The sequence below is a fragment of the Sceloporus undulatus genome, chromosome 9 (genome assembly GCF_019175285.1).
Source record: "Sceloporus undulatus isolate JIND9_A2432 ecotype Alabama chromosome 9, SceUnd_v1.1, whole genome shotgun sequence".
Taxonomy (NCBI): Eukaryota; Metazoa; Chordata; class Lepidosauria; order Squamata; family Phrynosomatidae; genus Sceloporus; species Sceloporus undulatus.
In genome coordinates this window covers 30,522,865-30,536,526 of record NC_056530.1, presented here as the reverse complement: position 1 = coordinate 30,536,526, position 13,662 = coordinate 30,522,865, and the positions used below count along the sequence as shown (strand labels likewise).

The window sequence follows — 13,662 nt, the reverse complement described above, 5'->3', positions numbered from 1 at the left end:
GATTTTCCATCCTTTTCTTTTCCCTCTAGAGCAGCGATGTCCAAACTCTGGCCCTCCAGGTGTTTTGGACTTCATCTCCCAGAAGCCTCAGCCCCCTTGGCCAATAGTCTGGGATGCTGGGAGCTGAAGTCCTATATTGAGCCTGGACTGTGGTCTTCCTCTTTTTCCCTACAGCCTTCTTCCTTACAAAATACAGCTTGGGTCTCCCTAATCCGGAATCCCAAAAGATCCTAAAAGCTTACCCTTTTTACACGGGTGGCTGAGATAGCGACACCTTTGCTTTGGTTCAATGCGCACCGACTGTGTTCCATGCACAAAATTATATTAAAAGATGGTATAAAAAGTACCTTCAGGCTATGTATAGGAAACATGAATGAATTCAGTGTTTAGTGTTTAGGTCTGACCTCCAGGATGGTTTACATATATGGAAATACAGGTGTTCTGAAATCCAAAACAAGCATTTCAGATAAGGGAGACTCCGCCTGTATCTTTTCTCATGATAGAAAAGACCTTTCTTCTCATGCTGTTTCCAAAGCATGAAACCTATGTACATATGCGCAAATACAGGTATTCCAAAATCCAAAGCAACTCAAGCATTTCAGATAAGGGAGACTCCACCTGTATTAGCATCTTTTCTAGTGATGGAGAAGATCTTGCCTCGATCTGTTGCTTGATCTGTTTCTAAGGCCCATTTTTTTGTCTTTTTAGCTGTCTAGGATATCTGCAGAACTCTTCTCCAGCACCGCATCTCAAATCAGCTTCGTTCACAGGTAAGGGATGCTATTTTCAAATGGTCCCTATGTGCCATCATCTGTCTGTCTGTCTATTTAACTCTCTGTCTCAAAGGACAATTTGAGGGGTGAGATGCCTATTATGTCTCCTCTTCTTAAGTCACATTTCCATTAGACACTTAAGACTTCTTGTCATGAAATAAAGGCAACCACAGACTTCACAAGGTTATGGAAAAACGTTTAATTGGTCACGACAGCATCCATGCCTCCGCTTGCTTGCTTGAAAGCTGCCCAGGGGGGCTTTTGGGGACCCAGTGGGACTCGTAGTTCACATATTGTGGGCCATTAAGTTGCATATAAGAGCATGCTTGCAAACATGAGGTGCTGCCACAGGGGACTTTGACGGAAGAGAGGGAAAGCAAGCAGACAAACGTCCCGCCATGTTATTTTTTGCATAGATCTCTTCACACCCAGGACATGTCTCGACCATAAGCATAAAGCACACATGGGTTGGTTTTCTGTTTGGGACACATGCATGCATGCATTTGGATCAGAGAGGTTTCTGGCTCTGTCCATGTAGCCAGACGCAAAATGATCACATCAGTGCTGAGATCCCCAGAGGCCCCCAGTGGAATTCAGTGCTGTGGTCATCATTTCACATCTGGCTATGGCAGGGGTGGGCAAAGGTGTGGCCTGTGTCTCATTTTGCCCACTCTCCATGAATCACGGAGCTACTGCGAGGATGGAGATTCAGAAATTGCATTGCAAGTCCGGAGCTGGCGCTATATGGCTCAGCCTAGCATAGACATCCACATGTAGAGCTTCTATGGGGCAGTGAGCCCTATAGGATTACAACCATAGTATGCAGCCCAAAGCACTCTTATGTGGGACTCAGCCATGTATTTAGAGGAGAACCAGAGACTCATAGAGCTGGAAGAGACCTTATAGGCCATCCAGTCTAAGCCCCTGCCATGCAGGAACACGCTTAAAGCATGCACTTTAAAACTCTTCCGTACACACCAGGATCAGGTTAGACTCCAATAGCAGTGGGGGGTAGGTTTATTTCCTTGGATATGGTTCCTTCAAGGGTTAGACAAGTGTCCTGTAGCAAATTCCTTGCCCAACTGGTATCTGAGGCATGGCCCGGTTCCCGCTATGTAAGCATGGGCTATTATTTTAGAGAGATAGAGAGAGCAAACACAATAGTGGAACAGCACAAACCCTGGGGCCTGCCTCACCTGTAGCCAGCCAAGGATGACCTGAAAGAGAGTCAGCATTTCCAGCACTGAGTGCATAAAGCATTAAAAGAAGCTGGACAGACCCCCCCCCCAACCCAGGTGCATTTTGAGCATCTCTCCCACACCCACGAAGGCTCTTTAGTCAGAAAAAGGAGCACGCTACACCCAAATGTCAGAGGTGCAATCTCCTCCGGGGAAGCGCATTTCATGGGTCCGAGCGGGACCGAATGGCTCCTTCCCAAAATCCACCAAGAAGTGTGGGTTGACGCAAAGGCCGCCGTTCACGGTGTCCACGTCGATCTGAATCATAACCGAACCTTCCCTGCAAAGAGTCGGAGGGACACAGATCTTCATAAGCAGAGAAAAAGCAAAAGCGTTTGCAATAGAAAAACTAATGAAACAGGGGTGCCTTTTGCCTCTGTTGCTTTTCATTATGATTTTAGAAGTCCAGACTAAGGACATCAGAGTTAGAGCCCGAATATCCAAGGCTGAGGTAGTGACACCTTTGCTTTCCAATGGTTGAATGTACACACACTTTGGTTGGTGTGTAAAGTGATTAAAAGTATTGTGTATAAAATTAGCTCCAGGCTATGCATATGAGATTTCTATGAAATAGGCATGGATTTCATGTTTAGACTCGGGTGCCTTCCCCAAGATGTCTCATCCTGCAAATATCTCATTGTGTAAATAGGCAAATAATTCCAAAGTCCGAACAAAATTTACAAAATCTGTAGCTGGCCGAATGGTCTCGCTTCCAACCATCTAGAAAAAGGATTTCTTACCTGAGCATCTGAGGATAAAACTGCTTGTCCCAAGGAGTATAAAAAGAGGTGGTGCAATAAAGTCTGGTGCCATCCAAGCTGAGCTGCAGCATTTGGGGTCCTCCGTGAACCCTCTTTCCCTAAAAACAGAAAAAGAAAATAGAGCAGAGATTCTGGAAGGTGGGTTGTTGTTGTTGTTGTTGTTATTATTAATAATAATAATAATAATAATAATAATAATAATAGGGGGACTGGTGGGCAGCTTTGGGGACCATAAAAGAGGTATCCAGGAGCTGCATGCAGAGACCCTACACATCACACAGCCTCACAAGTGTATTGCCCACGTTACACATTACCTGGATCACAAAGGGATCAGGTTGGCAGTCCAGCTCTGGATCGTCAATGACTGTCACGGACCCACCTTTCACGATGCTGCCCCCAACAAACACCTGTCAAACACAAATCAAGATGCCCTCCATCATCCCAAAGAGACGTGGTCGGTGGAGAACCAGGAGCAGTAGGGACGCTGGGGTTCCTGGCATGGGACAGCAATCCCCATCAGCCTCAGCCAGTGACCAGGAGTGATGGGTTTCACAGTCTGGACACAGATAGGCCAGGTGGGGAAGGTTGCTCATGCAGGTGAGCTTACCTGGCCGACCAGTTTGGGACAGTAAGGGTCAGTGATGTCATACTGTCGGATGTCCCCATGAAGCCAGTTGCTCAGGTAGATGTAACAGTCGTCCAGGGAAATGAGGAAGTCGGTGAGGAAGCCTGGAGGAGGAAGAGGAAGAGGAAGAGTCAGTAGTGGCAGATGGCTGCCATGTCATGGGCATGGTGGATCTGCTCTGGATTTCAGTTAGAACTTTAAAGGCCACCTTCTTTTTTTACTAACCTGGCATTTCAGAGAAGTACCATCCCGTTACTTTCTTGTTTGGGATTTGGATGACTTTGTCGGCTACCCAGCATCCGTCCTGCAAAGAAAACCAAGTGGACCGATGAGATGGGTGAGGAAATAGACATGGTTCCCACTTTCTTCCACGAGTCGAAATTCATGCTCGGCAGGCTTAGTCCTCCTTGGCTGTTTGGAGTTCCCAACCCACCTTATACTTGAAATTTTAATTTGGTTATATTTCTCAGGAGTGTCATTGCTTTGGGCATGTGAGGATTGCCATGCAGAGGCAGAACATCACAAACAGGAAGAATGATGGCAGAAATCAGAGCGCTGGTCCATCCAGCCTACATTGGGAGCTGAGCACCAGGGTCTTAAACCATGGACATCTTTTGCCTCGGGTGGCTGAGCATCATGTGTGCCTTCAAGTCTTACTGACTTATGGTGACCCTACGGAGAACCTGTCATGGGGTTTTCTTGGCAAGGTTTGTTCAGAGGAGGTGTGCCATTGCCCTGAGGCTGAGAGCGTGTGACTTGCTCAGGGTCACCCAGTGGGTTTCATGGCTGAGCTGAGGATTGAACCACAGGGGTTTTTTTATGGCTGCGATTCTCAGCCGGTCACAGTCCTCCATCACCGATGCCTTTTTACCTCCGTCTTGTAGAAGTGCTGGATGGAGCTTTGCAGAGTACAGCCGACGAAACCATGCATCGAGTCCGGATTGTGCAAGAACCGGATCTCCAAGGGGGAGGAATCCTCCCCGACGTCGATCGACTGGGTGAGGCAGTGGGTTGTCCAGTCCCAGACATTCAGGCGGCGGCCGTAGCGCTCTGCAGACAAACAGACAAGGAGGGTGCAAACCAGAGGGTTATGAGGTTGGAGGCCTACCTCTCAGGAATGGATTGCATGACAGATTAGGCGACCGCCGAAGGAAAAGTCTCACCTTTTCTCAGATCGTCTGGGTTGAACCCAGTGACGAAGTATTTGGGCACGCCCCATTCAGTGCTGATCAAGACGTTGTATCGTGGTTGGTACCAAAAGTCATACCCCTGGGGTGCCGCGTCTCCAGGCCTCTCCCAGGTCCCTTTCACATCAAAGCATTCCCCATCCAGAAGGACAAATCCACCTAGGACCAGGGACAGCAACCACACCGGGTTCAGAAGGAAATATATTTGCAGACAATAACATTTGTTTTTGTTGCTGTGTACATTAAAGTCATGTCTGACTTATGGCAACCCTAAGGTGTCAAAGTATAGATCCCAGGATTCAACAGGATGGAGCTACAGCACTTAAAGTGTTGCCAAACTGCATTATTTCTACAGTGTAGATGCACCCTAGAAGCAAACTTCCCAGAAATGTCTGAGAACTTTTAGGTGCGTTCATATTTTTTGAACCGTGGCTGGCTGAAATCCGTGGATGTAAAATCCGTAGATAAGAAGGGATGACTGTATTTATTTATATATATTGAATAGTTTTATATTAATATATGGCTATGATCATGGTTAGTAATACACGTATTAAAGTCCTGTCTTGGAGAAACCAATCCTGACTAGTCTTTCCAAACCGGCGTCTTTGCTCCAAATACCTTTTCCGTTGCCATAGACGTCTCCAATACCGCTGATCATGATTTCTCCGCTCCCCAGGCAATGGGAGGTGTGCAAGAAAGTCATGTTACATTTCTCAATAACTTCCTTGGGTTCGATGACCTGTCAAAGAACCAGGGAGATATCATGTTCTTTATTCCTTCTTTCCTAAGGACTTAAGCAAGGCCCTTTCCCTTAAGATCTAGACTTGGATCACCTCAAATCAAACTCGTGGCACTGTTGAAGAAGGCTTGGACCACTGATTCCCACACTTTGGTTTTGGACTTCCAGAAGCCTCAAATCAGCTTGGCCAACAGTCAGGAATTCTGGGAACTGAAGTCCAAAACATCTGGAAGACCAAAGTTTGGGAACCACAGCCTTGGACCAACACAAGATGTCAACTCCTGTCGAATAACAAGTAGCACCTTGTTACTCAAGGTAGTAAATTGATAAGCAGGATCTTTGCCAATAGGTCTCAGTTTCCCATCAATGACAAATGGAAGTTAGTGCATCCCGCCCTTTCCTTGGAATGTGCCCTGTCTCTTCTTCCTGCTTTGCATAAATTTGCATCTAACTCAACCCAGAGCAATGCAGTCCAATCTAATGTAGTCCAATCCAATGCAAATCCTTCCTTCCGGTGGCGTCAGAAGTTACAAAGGATTAAAAATAGACAAGCTAAGTAAAGGAAACAAGGATATAAGAGAGGATGGGAGGTTGCTTTGAACAAACGTCAACAGGTAATGATCATAATGGTTATAAAGGATGCAGGAAAAAGAAGAAGAGAAAGAAGCAACGGAAGAATCGGGAAGCATGCAAGTATAGAAAAATACAGAACAGAAGACATTAAATGGAAGCGACTATATAAAATACCACACTATGATATGCGACATAGAGAACTGCAAATCATGATGGTGAAATATCGTTGAATACAGATAAAAAAGGAATGGCTCCATGACAGATAAAGCATGTCAAACTCTGCAACATGGCAGCAGCCAAAGTGATCTGAGCCAACTTCTGATTTGGGGGGGAAAGGCCTTAAAATAGTCCTGGGAAGCCAAAAATGTGGGGAGATTGCCCCCAAATCCTTATGGGGCTATTTGCGGACTCCTTTGCTGCTTTCTCCAAGACTTTTCTGAGTCTTCCCTAATGCACAACATCCCCAATGTCTTGCCCCTTTCCTTCCCACCTTTCCGTTCCTAAAACTAGGCTTGCAACCCACTTGGGGCCAACCTACTTTGAACATCCTGGGCTCCCGCAGGTTGGTCCCTGTATCCACCACGTAAATTCGGGAAGAGCCCAGGCAGGGGAGGATGAGGCGGTTGCGTTTCTTGGAGGTGTCCCCAAAACAGCTGCTGCAGGCGTTCCAGCCGGTGTGGTGGAGTTCGTCGTCGATGTATGGCATCTGCAGCCGATGGATCACCTTTTCGGAAGACAGGAAAACACATTTAAAACATCTGGAAAGCAGACAGCAAAGAGCCTGGGAAGGAAAGGTGAAAGGAAGAGAAGGACCAAATCACCAGTTAGAAAACCAAACCTGCTCAATAAACTCACAGCAAGGAGCCAATGACAACAAATGTCTTTGAAAAGCAAAGAAATCTGATGTATAAGTTGACTCTCCCTTATCCAGAAATATAAGCAAAACCTTTTTCAAGTGTGGCTGAGATAGTGACACCTTTGCTTTCTGATGGTTCGATGCATGCCAACTATGTTTCTTGCACAAAATTAGTACAAATCTTGTGCATAAAATTACCTTCTGGCCTGAAAACCCGGGAACTCTTGCACAATAGTCGTGATAAATAATGAAATAGGTCATGATATAGACTTGACTGGATTAACATGGACTCAGGTCACTTCAGTGACTTGACTTGGACTTAATAAATGACGCACTGACTCGCCTCGCCTCGATTTGTATATATTCGACTTGTATATTTTTAGCATGCAATGCATCTGAGGAAGTAGACTGAGGTCTACGAAAGCTCATGCCGCCAACTTCTTTATTTCAGTTAGTCTCAAAGGTGCTACAAGAGCTCTCTCTAGAAATGTTACAGAACAGAAAATGGTTTTCATCCTTTGAGTAACAGTTCCATCTTGCTGCTTTTTGCTTACCCTGTGATGGATTTTACACTTGTCATACGGCGACCCTATTCCTCAAACCCATTGCTTATGTGTTTGTTGTTCCACTTCGAAAAATGCACCCCACACTTTGGGAGCAAATTATGTCTGCCATTCCAAGGAAAAAGCTTCAGATGTGCAATGGAGACAAGTGGTTGAGTAGGCCTCATTTTTCTAAAATGCAGTCTTGATAATTTGCCTATGATAATATTTTTTTTGTCTAACTTAGTTCAAGTCTTCTTGATTTTCTAGTTATTGAATCTCCACCCATCCCACCACCACCTCCTTTTCCCCCCCAGTGAAAGTATGTCTCCCAGACTTGAAACTCGACTCGGTGTGAAAGTATCTCGCAAGGACTTGAGCCTCGACTTTTGAGACCTGAAAGTATAGAGGCTTAAGACCTGGAGTCAAAGACTTGGGGGCATCGCTGGTCCTAGGTCTCCCATGTCTCCAAGGTGGTGCCTTCTGCCCAGTTTTTCAGACCATGGCAAAGCCAGAGAAAATGGCTGCCACAACACCTGGTTCCTCGCAATTCTCCGTTGGTGACGCCCGCATGATTTATGTGTAGATTTAGGGTGTATTTCTTTTGGGAGGTTGCCCGAAATCTCAGTGGCAAGACTATATATGAAAGAAGTGAATTCTCGCTCTCCCCAAAGTGTTCTCATTAAGTAGACAAACTAACCTCAGGCAGAGAATGCTGTTGAGTCTGGAAGTTCTGGCAGAAGCCACTCTCTTAATTAGATCCGAGTTAATTTGTTCCCAGATCTTTATATAACATCCAAGTTTTCTTTGTCATTCTTGGCTTCTCTTCTGCTTTTCTCCCCGGTCCTTTTAAAAAAGATATCTATCTCTATACGCTCAGCAGATTAGACAAATGAATGGAGTATGGTGCAGGAGCATCACTTGGGAAGTATTAGAGATGCGCACCACACTGGTTGGCACCTCAGAAGACTAGTATAATGCTATAAATGGCTACTAGCCATGATGGCTATATGGAGCTTTCATGTTCACATGCGGTTGACCTCAGAATACTAGGCACTGAGAAACAAAGTTGGGAAACAGCCATTGTACTGATAACTTTTTATGGACTTCCCAACTAACGGTGGGAACAGAATGATGGAGTAGACACTTCTTTGGTTGGATCTATCAAGCAGGGCTCCTTGCCATTCCAGGTACTTTTTTGATTTTAGTTTTTGACCACACCAAAATGTGATTTAAGGTGTCCAGTTTTGAGGGATTGGAACTCCCCCAAACCCTTGACCATTGTAGGACTTCTGGGTGTCGAAGGTGGAAACATCTAGACGGCCAAAGGTTGAGAACCATAGCTTTGAAGGCCTGCAAGGCAATGATATAAAGGCTTTCTGGTCAGGAGGAGAGAGTGAATCTTTGGGATATGCCCAAAGATACCCAATCCCCTCAAGCAGACAGCAGGATGTGAAAGAAATGCAACCTCCCTGACACACTCTTTTCTACATGCAAGGAGCTCCGTTCGGTGTTGATCATCATCATCATCAACCTAGAAAAAGTCAAGAGAAGATGCCAAGCCTTAAGAAACGGAGGAGGAAAAGCAGGGAGGACCTTGGAGCAATGCAGTGCAATGCAAATCTCAAAGCTTGCTGGTATCTCTTGGGAATCACCTTTATCGTCTAGAATTTTGGGTAAGCATATTTCATTGGTTTTAATATATAGACTCCTGATAGCACCTGGAAACTTTGGAAGGGGAGGCAAAAGATCCTTCATCTCTCTGCAGTTCCCAACTCGAAAGTATACGCAGTCGGCCCTCCATAGCCATGGATATTTCCCCCCCACGGATTCAAGCATCTGCAGCTTGAAAATATTCCCGTATACATATATACATACATGTCTGCATGTGTATATTCCAATAAGTAAACCTTGGTTTTTCCATTTTAGATAAGGGATGCCATTTTGCTACATCATTGTATATAAGGGGACTTGAGCATCCATGGATTTTGGGGTCCTGGAACCAAACCAAGAGCTAACTCTTTTCAGTTTCATCTCTCTCCCTATATCCTCCTTCTCTACTCCGTCTCTCACAGATAGATTTAAAAAGGGGAGCCAGCTGGAATCCATGCAAGGTAACATCCTGCAAAATAAGGTTTACCTTGCAGTAGCATGGCGATTCTGGATCCACGTCCACGGTGGCCAAGTAGTCGGGTTGGCGGGCCCCGCTTTCGGTTAAAATGCACGGCACATAAATCAGCTTCTCTCGGGGTCCTGTGGAAACAAACGCCTAGCATTAGGATCCTAGGGATGGAACGGCGTTGGATGGATCAGGGAGCTTGAGCCAAGCTGGGAGAAGCCTTTTGCAATGTCCTCAGGGTAAAGATTCGTTTTAAAAACATATGAATTCCAATAAGCAAATCTTGATTTTTGCCTTCTATATAAGGGATGCCATTTTACTATGCCACTGTTTTTAATGGGGCTTGAGCATCCACAGATTTTGGCATCCATGAAGGATCCTGAAACCAAATCCCAGAGGATACCAAGCGATTTTGCTTGCGTTTAGCGATTTTGCATTTTCTTTTTTTAATTTAGAGCCTCAGACTAGGAAATTGCAGAGGACACCATTCCCCTTCTCCCTTTTCATTTTCCAAAATCTCCTCCCAACAAATTGCCCAGAGAGGTTTTCATGAGCTGTCTATGTGTTGTGCATTCATTCCAAGGAAGGCCTTTGAAGTCCCATGTCATTTTAGGGGAAGAATGTGTGACTATAATAACTTGGGTGTCATTTTAGCAAGTCTTCCCTTTTCGTCTTCTTCTTGGAAGACACTGCACCCATAGGATTGCCATCGGCCAGTTTCACACTTGAAAACTGTTGTGATGGATAATTGTTTTAATCTTCTCTCTCATCCAAGTTGCTTGGAGCAGAATTCTTATCTCCCCCTTGCACCCATTTTATCGACACAACAACCCTATGAGGCAGGTTTGGCTCATAGCCAAATGCTTTAGCTTGGGAAGGGGGGCAGACTCCTGAAATGCCTGGAGTTAAAGTGGAATCATAGTGCTATCACTGCATAGTAAGGAAGGATCCCTGTTTCTTGTCATCGCCGACAGAAACCTTCATGAAGTCCCGACGCAGGATGTAAAGGTAGACTGCCTCTGAATATGCAGGATCCATTGTGCAACTCTTGATAAGCATCATGTTCTCACATCCACAGACTTGTCTAAGTTTAAGGCTGCATTTATATTGCAGAATTGATGCAATCTGATGCCTCTTTAACTGCCATGGCTCAATGCCGTGGACTCCTGGGATTTGTAGTTTGGTGAGCTATCGAGCCTTCCCTGTCTGAGAGCGCTGGTGCCACAAGAAACTAAAAATCCCAGGATCCCATAGCATGGAGTCATGACAATTAAAGCAGTGTCAGACTGCGTTATTTCTGCAGTGCAGATTCAGCCTCTATGAATCAGTCTCATTGGATAAACTCCATCTTTGCCTGGAAATCCAAAAGGAGGTACCCAGTTTTGGGGCAGAAAACGTAGGCATGACTTACCGCACATTGCTTCCAGGGGTGATGCATAGCCAGGCCCATGACACGAATCGCAGTGCCCTGTCGATTTGGAAAGAAAGGGAGGTCAAGATTTGGTTTTATTCAAATTAAAAGGAAAATGCTATGGTCCTTAGTTGGAGCAAAGGGCAACCTGGACCATCATTTGCCTCCAAAAGCTGTACCTGGCATTGGAAATTGACATTGCAGATGGCATAGCCTTTGAGCGTCCCAATTTGACTGGGACATTCCTGATTAATTCTCTACCATCCCACTTTCCCATCTACTTTTAACATGTCCCAGTTTCTCTCTCCTCTTCCCACTTCCCCCCTTGCTCTCACCTTACTCCAGATGCTGCAAACTATGTGCAAAGCGCAACAGGTGTTTGCACTCAGTTTACTCAGCCGTGGAGAGAGGAGAGAAAGAAGCAGAGTCTTGCCCTTCCCAGGAGGCTTAGGCAAAAGCAAACCGCGGCGGCCTTGCCTGGCTTGTCTGCTCTTCTACATTAATAACTTTTTGCAGTTTGGAAGAAAACTTGACATGCAATGCCTACCCAACCTAGTTATGCACATGTGCACATATGGTTAGTTTTGAATAAAGCGTTTGCAGAAACATGTTTCCCTGTTCTTCTGTTTTCTAGTGTAGCGTAGTGCCCTCAATGAATGAATCCCCGTTCTCTCCATTTTATATCTGCACCTGGTACTTGTTTTTATACTTCAAGTAGTCATGCCCAGGCTTTGTTAACAGAAGAATATCTGTATCATGAAAATTGAAGAGGGTGAGTTTTCAGCTGATCTAGGGAACATTTGGTTCATCGCCATGGTGTGCAGTTGCGCACGAGGCATTTGCTTGATGCCGCAACCATGCCATCCTGAGATTATTCTCCCATCGCTACCCATGAATGAGTGCCCTCAAAAAAGGCTTCTATCTCAGCTCCTATCTCAGTCCATCCTTCTTCCTTCTCTTCCATCTGGTGTTTGTCATCCGACATGCCATCTTCATGAGTGCCAACCTATTACTCGGCAGCATTCCTTGGACTGAATCAGACGTAATTGGCTGGCGTTGGTAATCAATTTGTAATCAAGATGCAAACAAACACAGTCTAGCAGTGCCAGCAGTTGGCATCACAGATTCAATGACAGGATGATCCCTTCCTTTTGCCCAGTTCCAAAGCCTTTGGAAAGATCCCTGAGTAACAAAACCATCAACTCCAACTGTCCAGATCTAGGTCCTGCTTAATACTGTACCAACCAAAAGACCGTCCCAGTCCAAATCCTGACGCACTAGAGTCAGCCCTCCATATCCACCAATTCTTTATTCATGGATTCAAGCATCCACAGCTTGAAATTATTAAATATGTATAGATAAATTCCAAAAAAATTGATTTTGCAATTTTATATTAGAAGGGACACCATTTTCTTATGCCACTGTATTTCATGGGACTTGAGCATCCATGGATTTTGGTATCCATGGATGGTCCTGCAACCAAACCCCAGCAGATACCAAGAGACCACTGCAATATTAGTAGTAGTAATAATACCCCATTGCATATAATGGGATTTGAGCATCCATGCATTTCGGTATCCACATTTTGGACCCAAACCCTAGCGGATTTGAAGAGCTCACTGGCAAATATTGCAACGAAGATAAAAGTACATTGTACCCTTCAAAGAATTATTATTGGGCACTCTCTGGGCACAACACCCATTCATCGCCTTGAGTTCAAGGATGAAAGAAAGGCAGGGATGAATTCATAAACCAGATCCTGGCCAACACATGCCCCAGTTGGTACCAGAGAGAGACAGCTGGGCATCTTACCTTCTTCGCTTGGAAGTTTACCTTCCGATACTTTTTCCTCCTCCACGATTTTGGTCTGGTGCTTCGACATCTCTGCGGGTGACGGACAGCAGGGAGAAGATGCTCAGGATGGCTTCCCTTCACGCTCTGAAGGAACGTCTCTAATTGAGATCTACCTATCTATATAGCTGAGAGGCTCTCCAAGGGCGGAGAAGGAAGGCGTGTTCCCTGGAATAAACTCATTAAGGGAATGGCTGACTCCTAAAAAATAGATTCAAAAGCGGGTAGTTTCAGACGTGGCCTTTTTCATCATGGCCTCATCCTGCTGTTGCACAACTGTCACCTTCTGCTTGCATGACAAGCTCTTTTCCCCTCCAAACACACTTCTTCCAACTTTTAAAGAAACCTCTATGAAGGACTGAAGGCAGAATAGCTTTCCTTATCACTATTGGGGATGTTTCACAGGTGCATATTGTTTTTGCTTGGACTGTTTTCAATTTTGTGAGCCGCCTTGAGTCCCTATTTCTATAGGAATTCAAAATACAAATATAAATATAATAATAATAATAATTTAATTTCCCTGTTAACAATTGGGGAGAGGGGGAATTGTGGCTCTCACCAATGCTGCCCTGAAAGGTCCATAATCCATAATCCACCCACTTTTTAGGCTGCATTTCATAACCTCCAGTTGTCCTATTTGACAGGTACAGTCCCGATTAATCCTCTGCCATCCCACTTTTCCATCCAATGTTAAAATGTCCCAGTTTCTCCCTCCTTCCCCCTTTCGTCCTCAGTTTACTTCTGTTGTTGCAGACTGGTTTCCATGCGAACGTTTGCAGAAGTGTGCATGGTCCTGTGTGTGTCCACCCATCTGCTTCGCGTGGATTCAGATGGCATTTTCTGCAAAGGGAGGCCAAAGAGATGCAAAGAGATGTGAGTTTGTGCAGGAAAGTAAAATCACTGTCGATGCAAATGTGCGAAAATGTGCACCAATGCTTATAGTACATGTAAGTGTTGACTAGTCCACTGTTATAGGCCACTACCTTA

General features: G+C 45.1%; 1 protein-coding gene across 1 annotated transcript; it reads right to left on the bottom strand.

Moving 5' to 3' along the window:
• Positions 1-957: 957 nt before the first annotated feature.
• LOC121915433 (methanethiol oxidase-like) lies at positions 958-13,435 on the bottom strand. Its single transcript, XM_042439719.1, has 12 exons — positions 12,637-13,435; positions 10,825-10,881; positions 9,435-9,547; positions 6,435-6,620; positions 5,203-5,323; positions 4,561-4,743; positions 4,269-4,447; positions 3,623-3,701; positions 3,380-3,501; positions 3,087-3,179; positions 2,752-2,870; positions 958-2,291 (listed from the first exon to the last, which is right to left on the bottom strand). Exons 1-12 carry the CDS (start codon positions 12,704-12,706, stop codon positions 2,129-2,131), a joined length of 1,485 nt encoding a protein of 494 aa, XP_042295653.1. The 5' UTR covers positions 12,707-13,435; the 3' UTR covers positions 958-2,128.
• Positions 13,436-13,662: the final 227 nt, after the last annotated feature.

Excerpts from the sequence above, each read along its gene's own strand:
- LOC121915433 (XM_042439719.1), bottom strand. The coding sequence starts at position 12,706 with ATGTCGAAGCACCAGACCAAAATCGTGGAGGAGGAAAAAGTATCGGAA. Across the intron at positions 5,324-6,434 it reads GGGAGCCCAGGATGTTCAAA|GTCATCGAACCCAAGGAAGT; the intron begins GTAGGTTGGCCC and ends GTTCTTTGACAG. Across the intron at positions 2,871-3,086 it reads CTGATCCCTTTGTGATCCAG|GGAAAGAGGGTTCACGGAGG; the intron begins GTAATGTGTAAC and ends TTCTGTTTTTAG.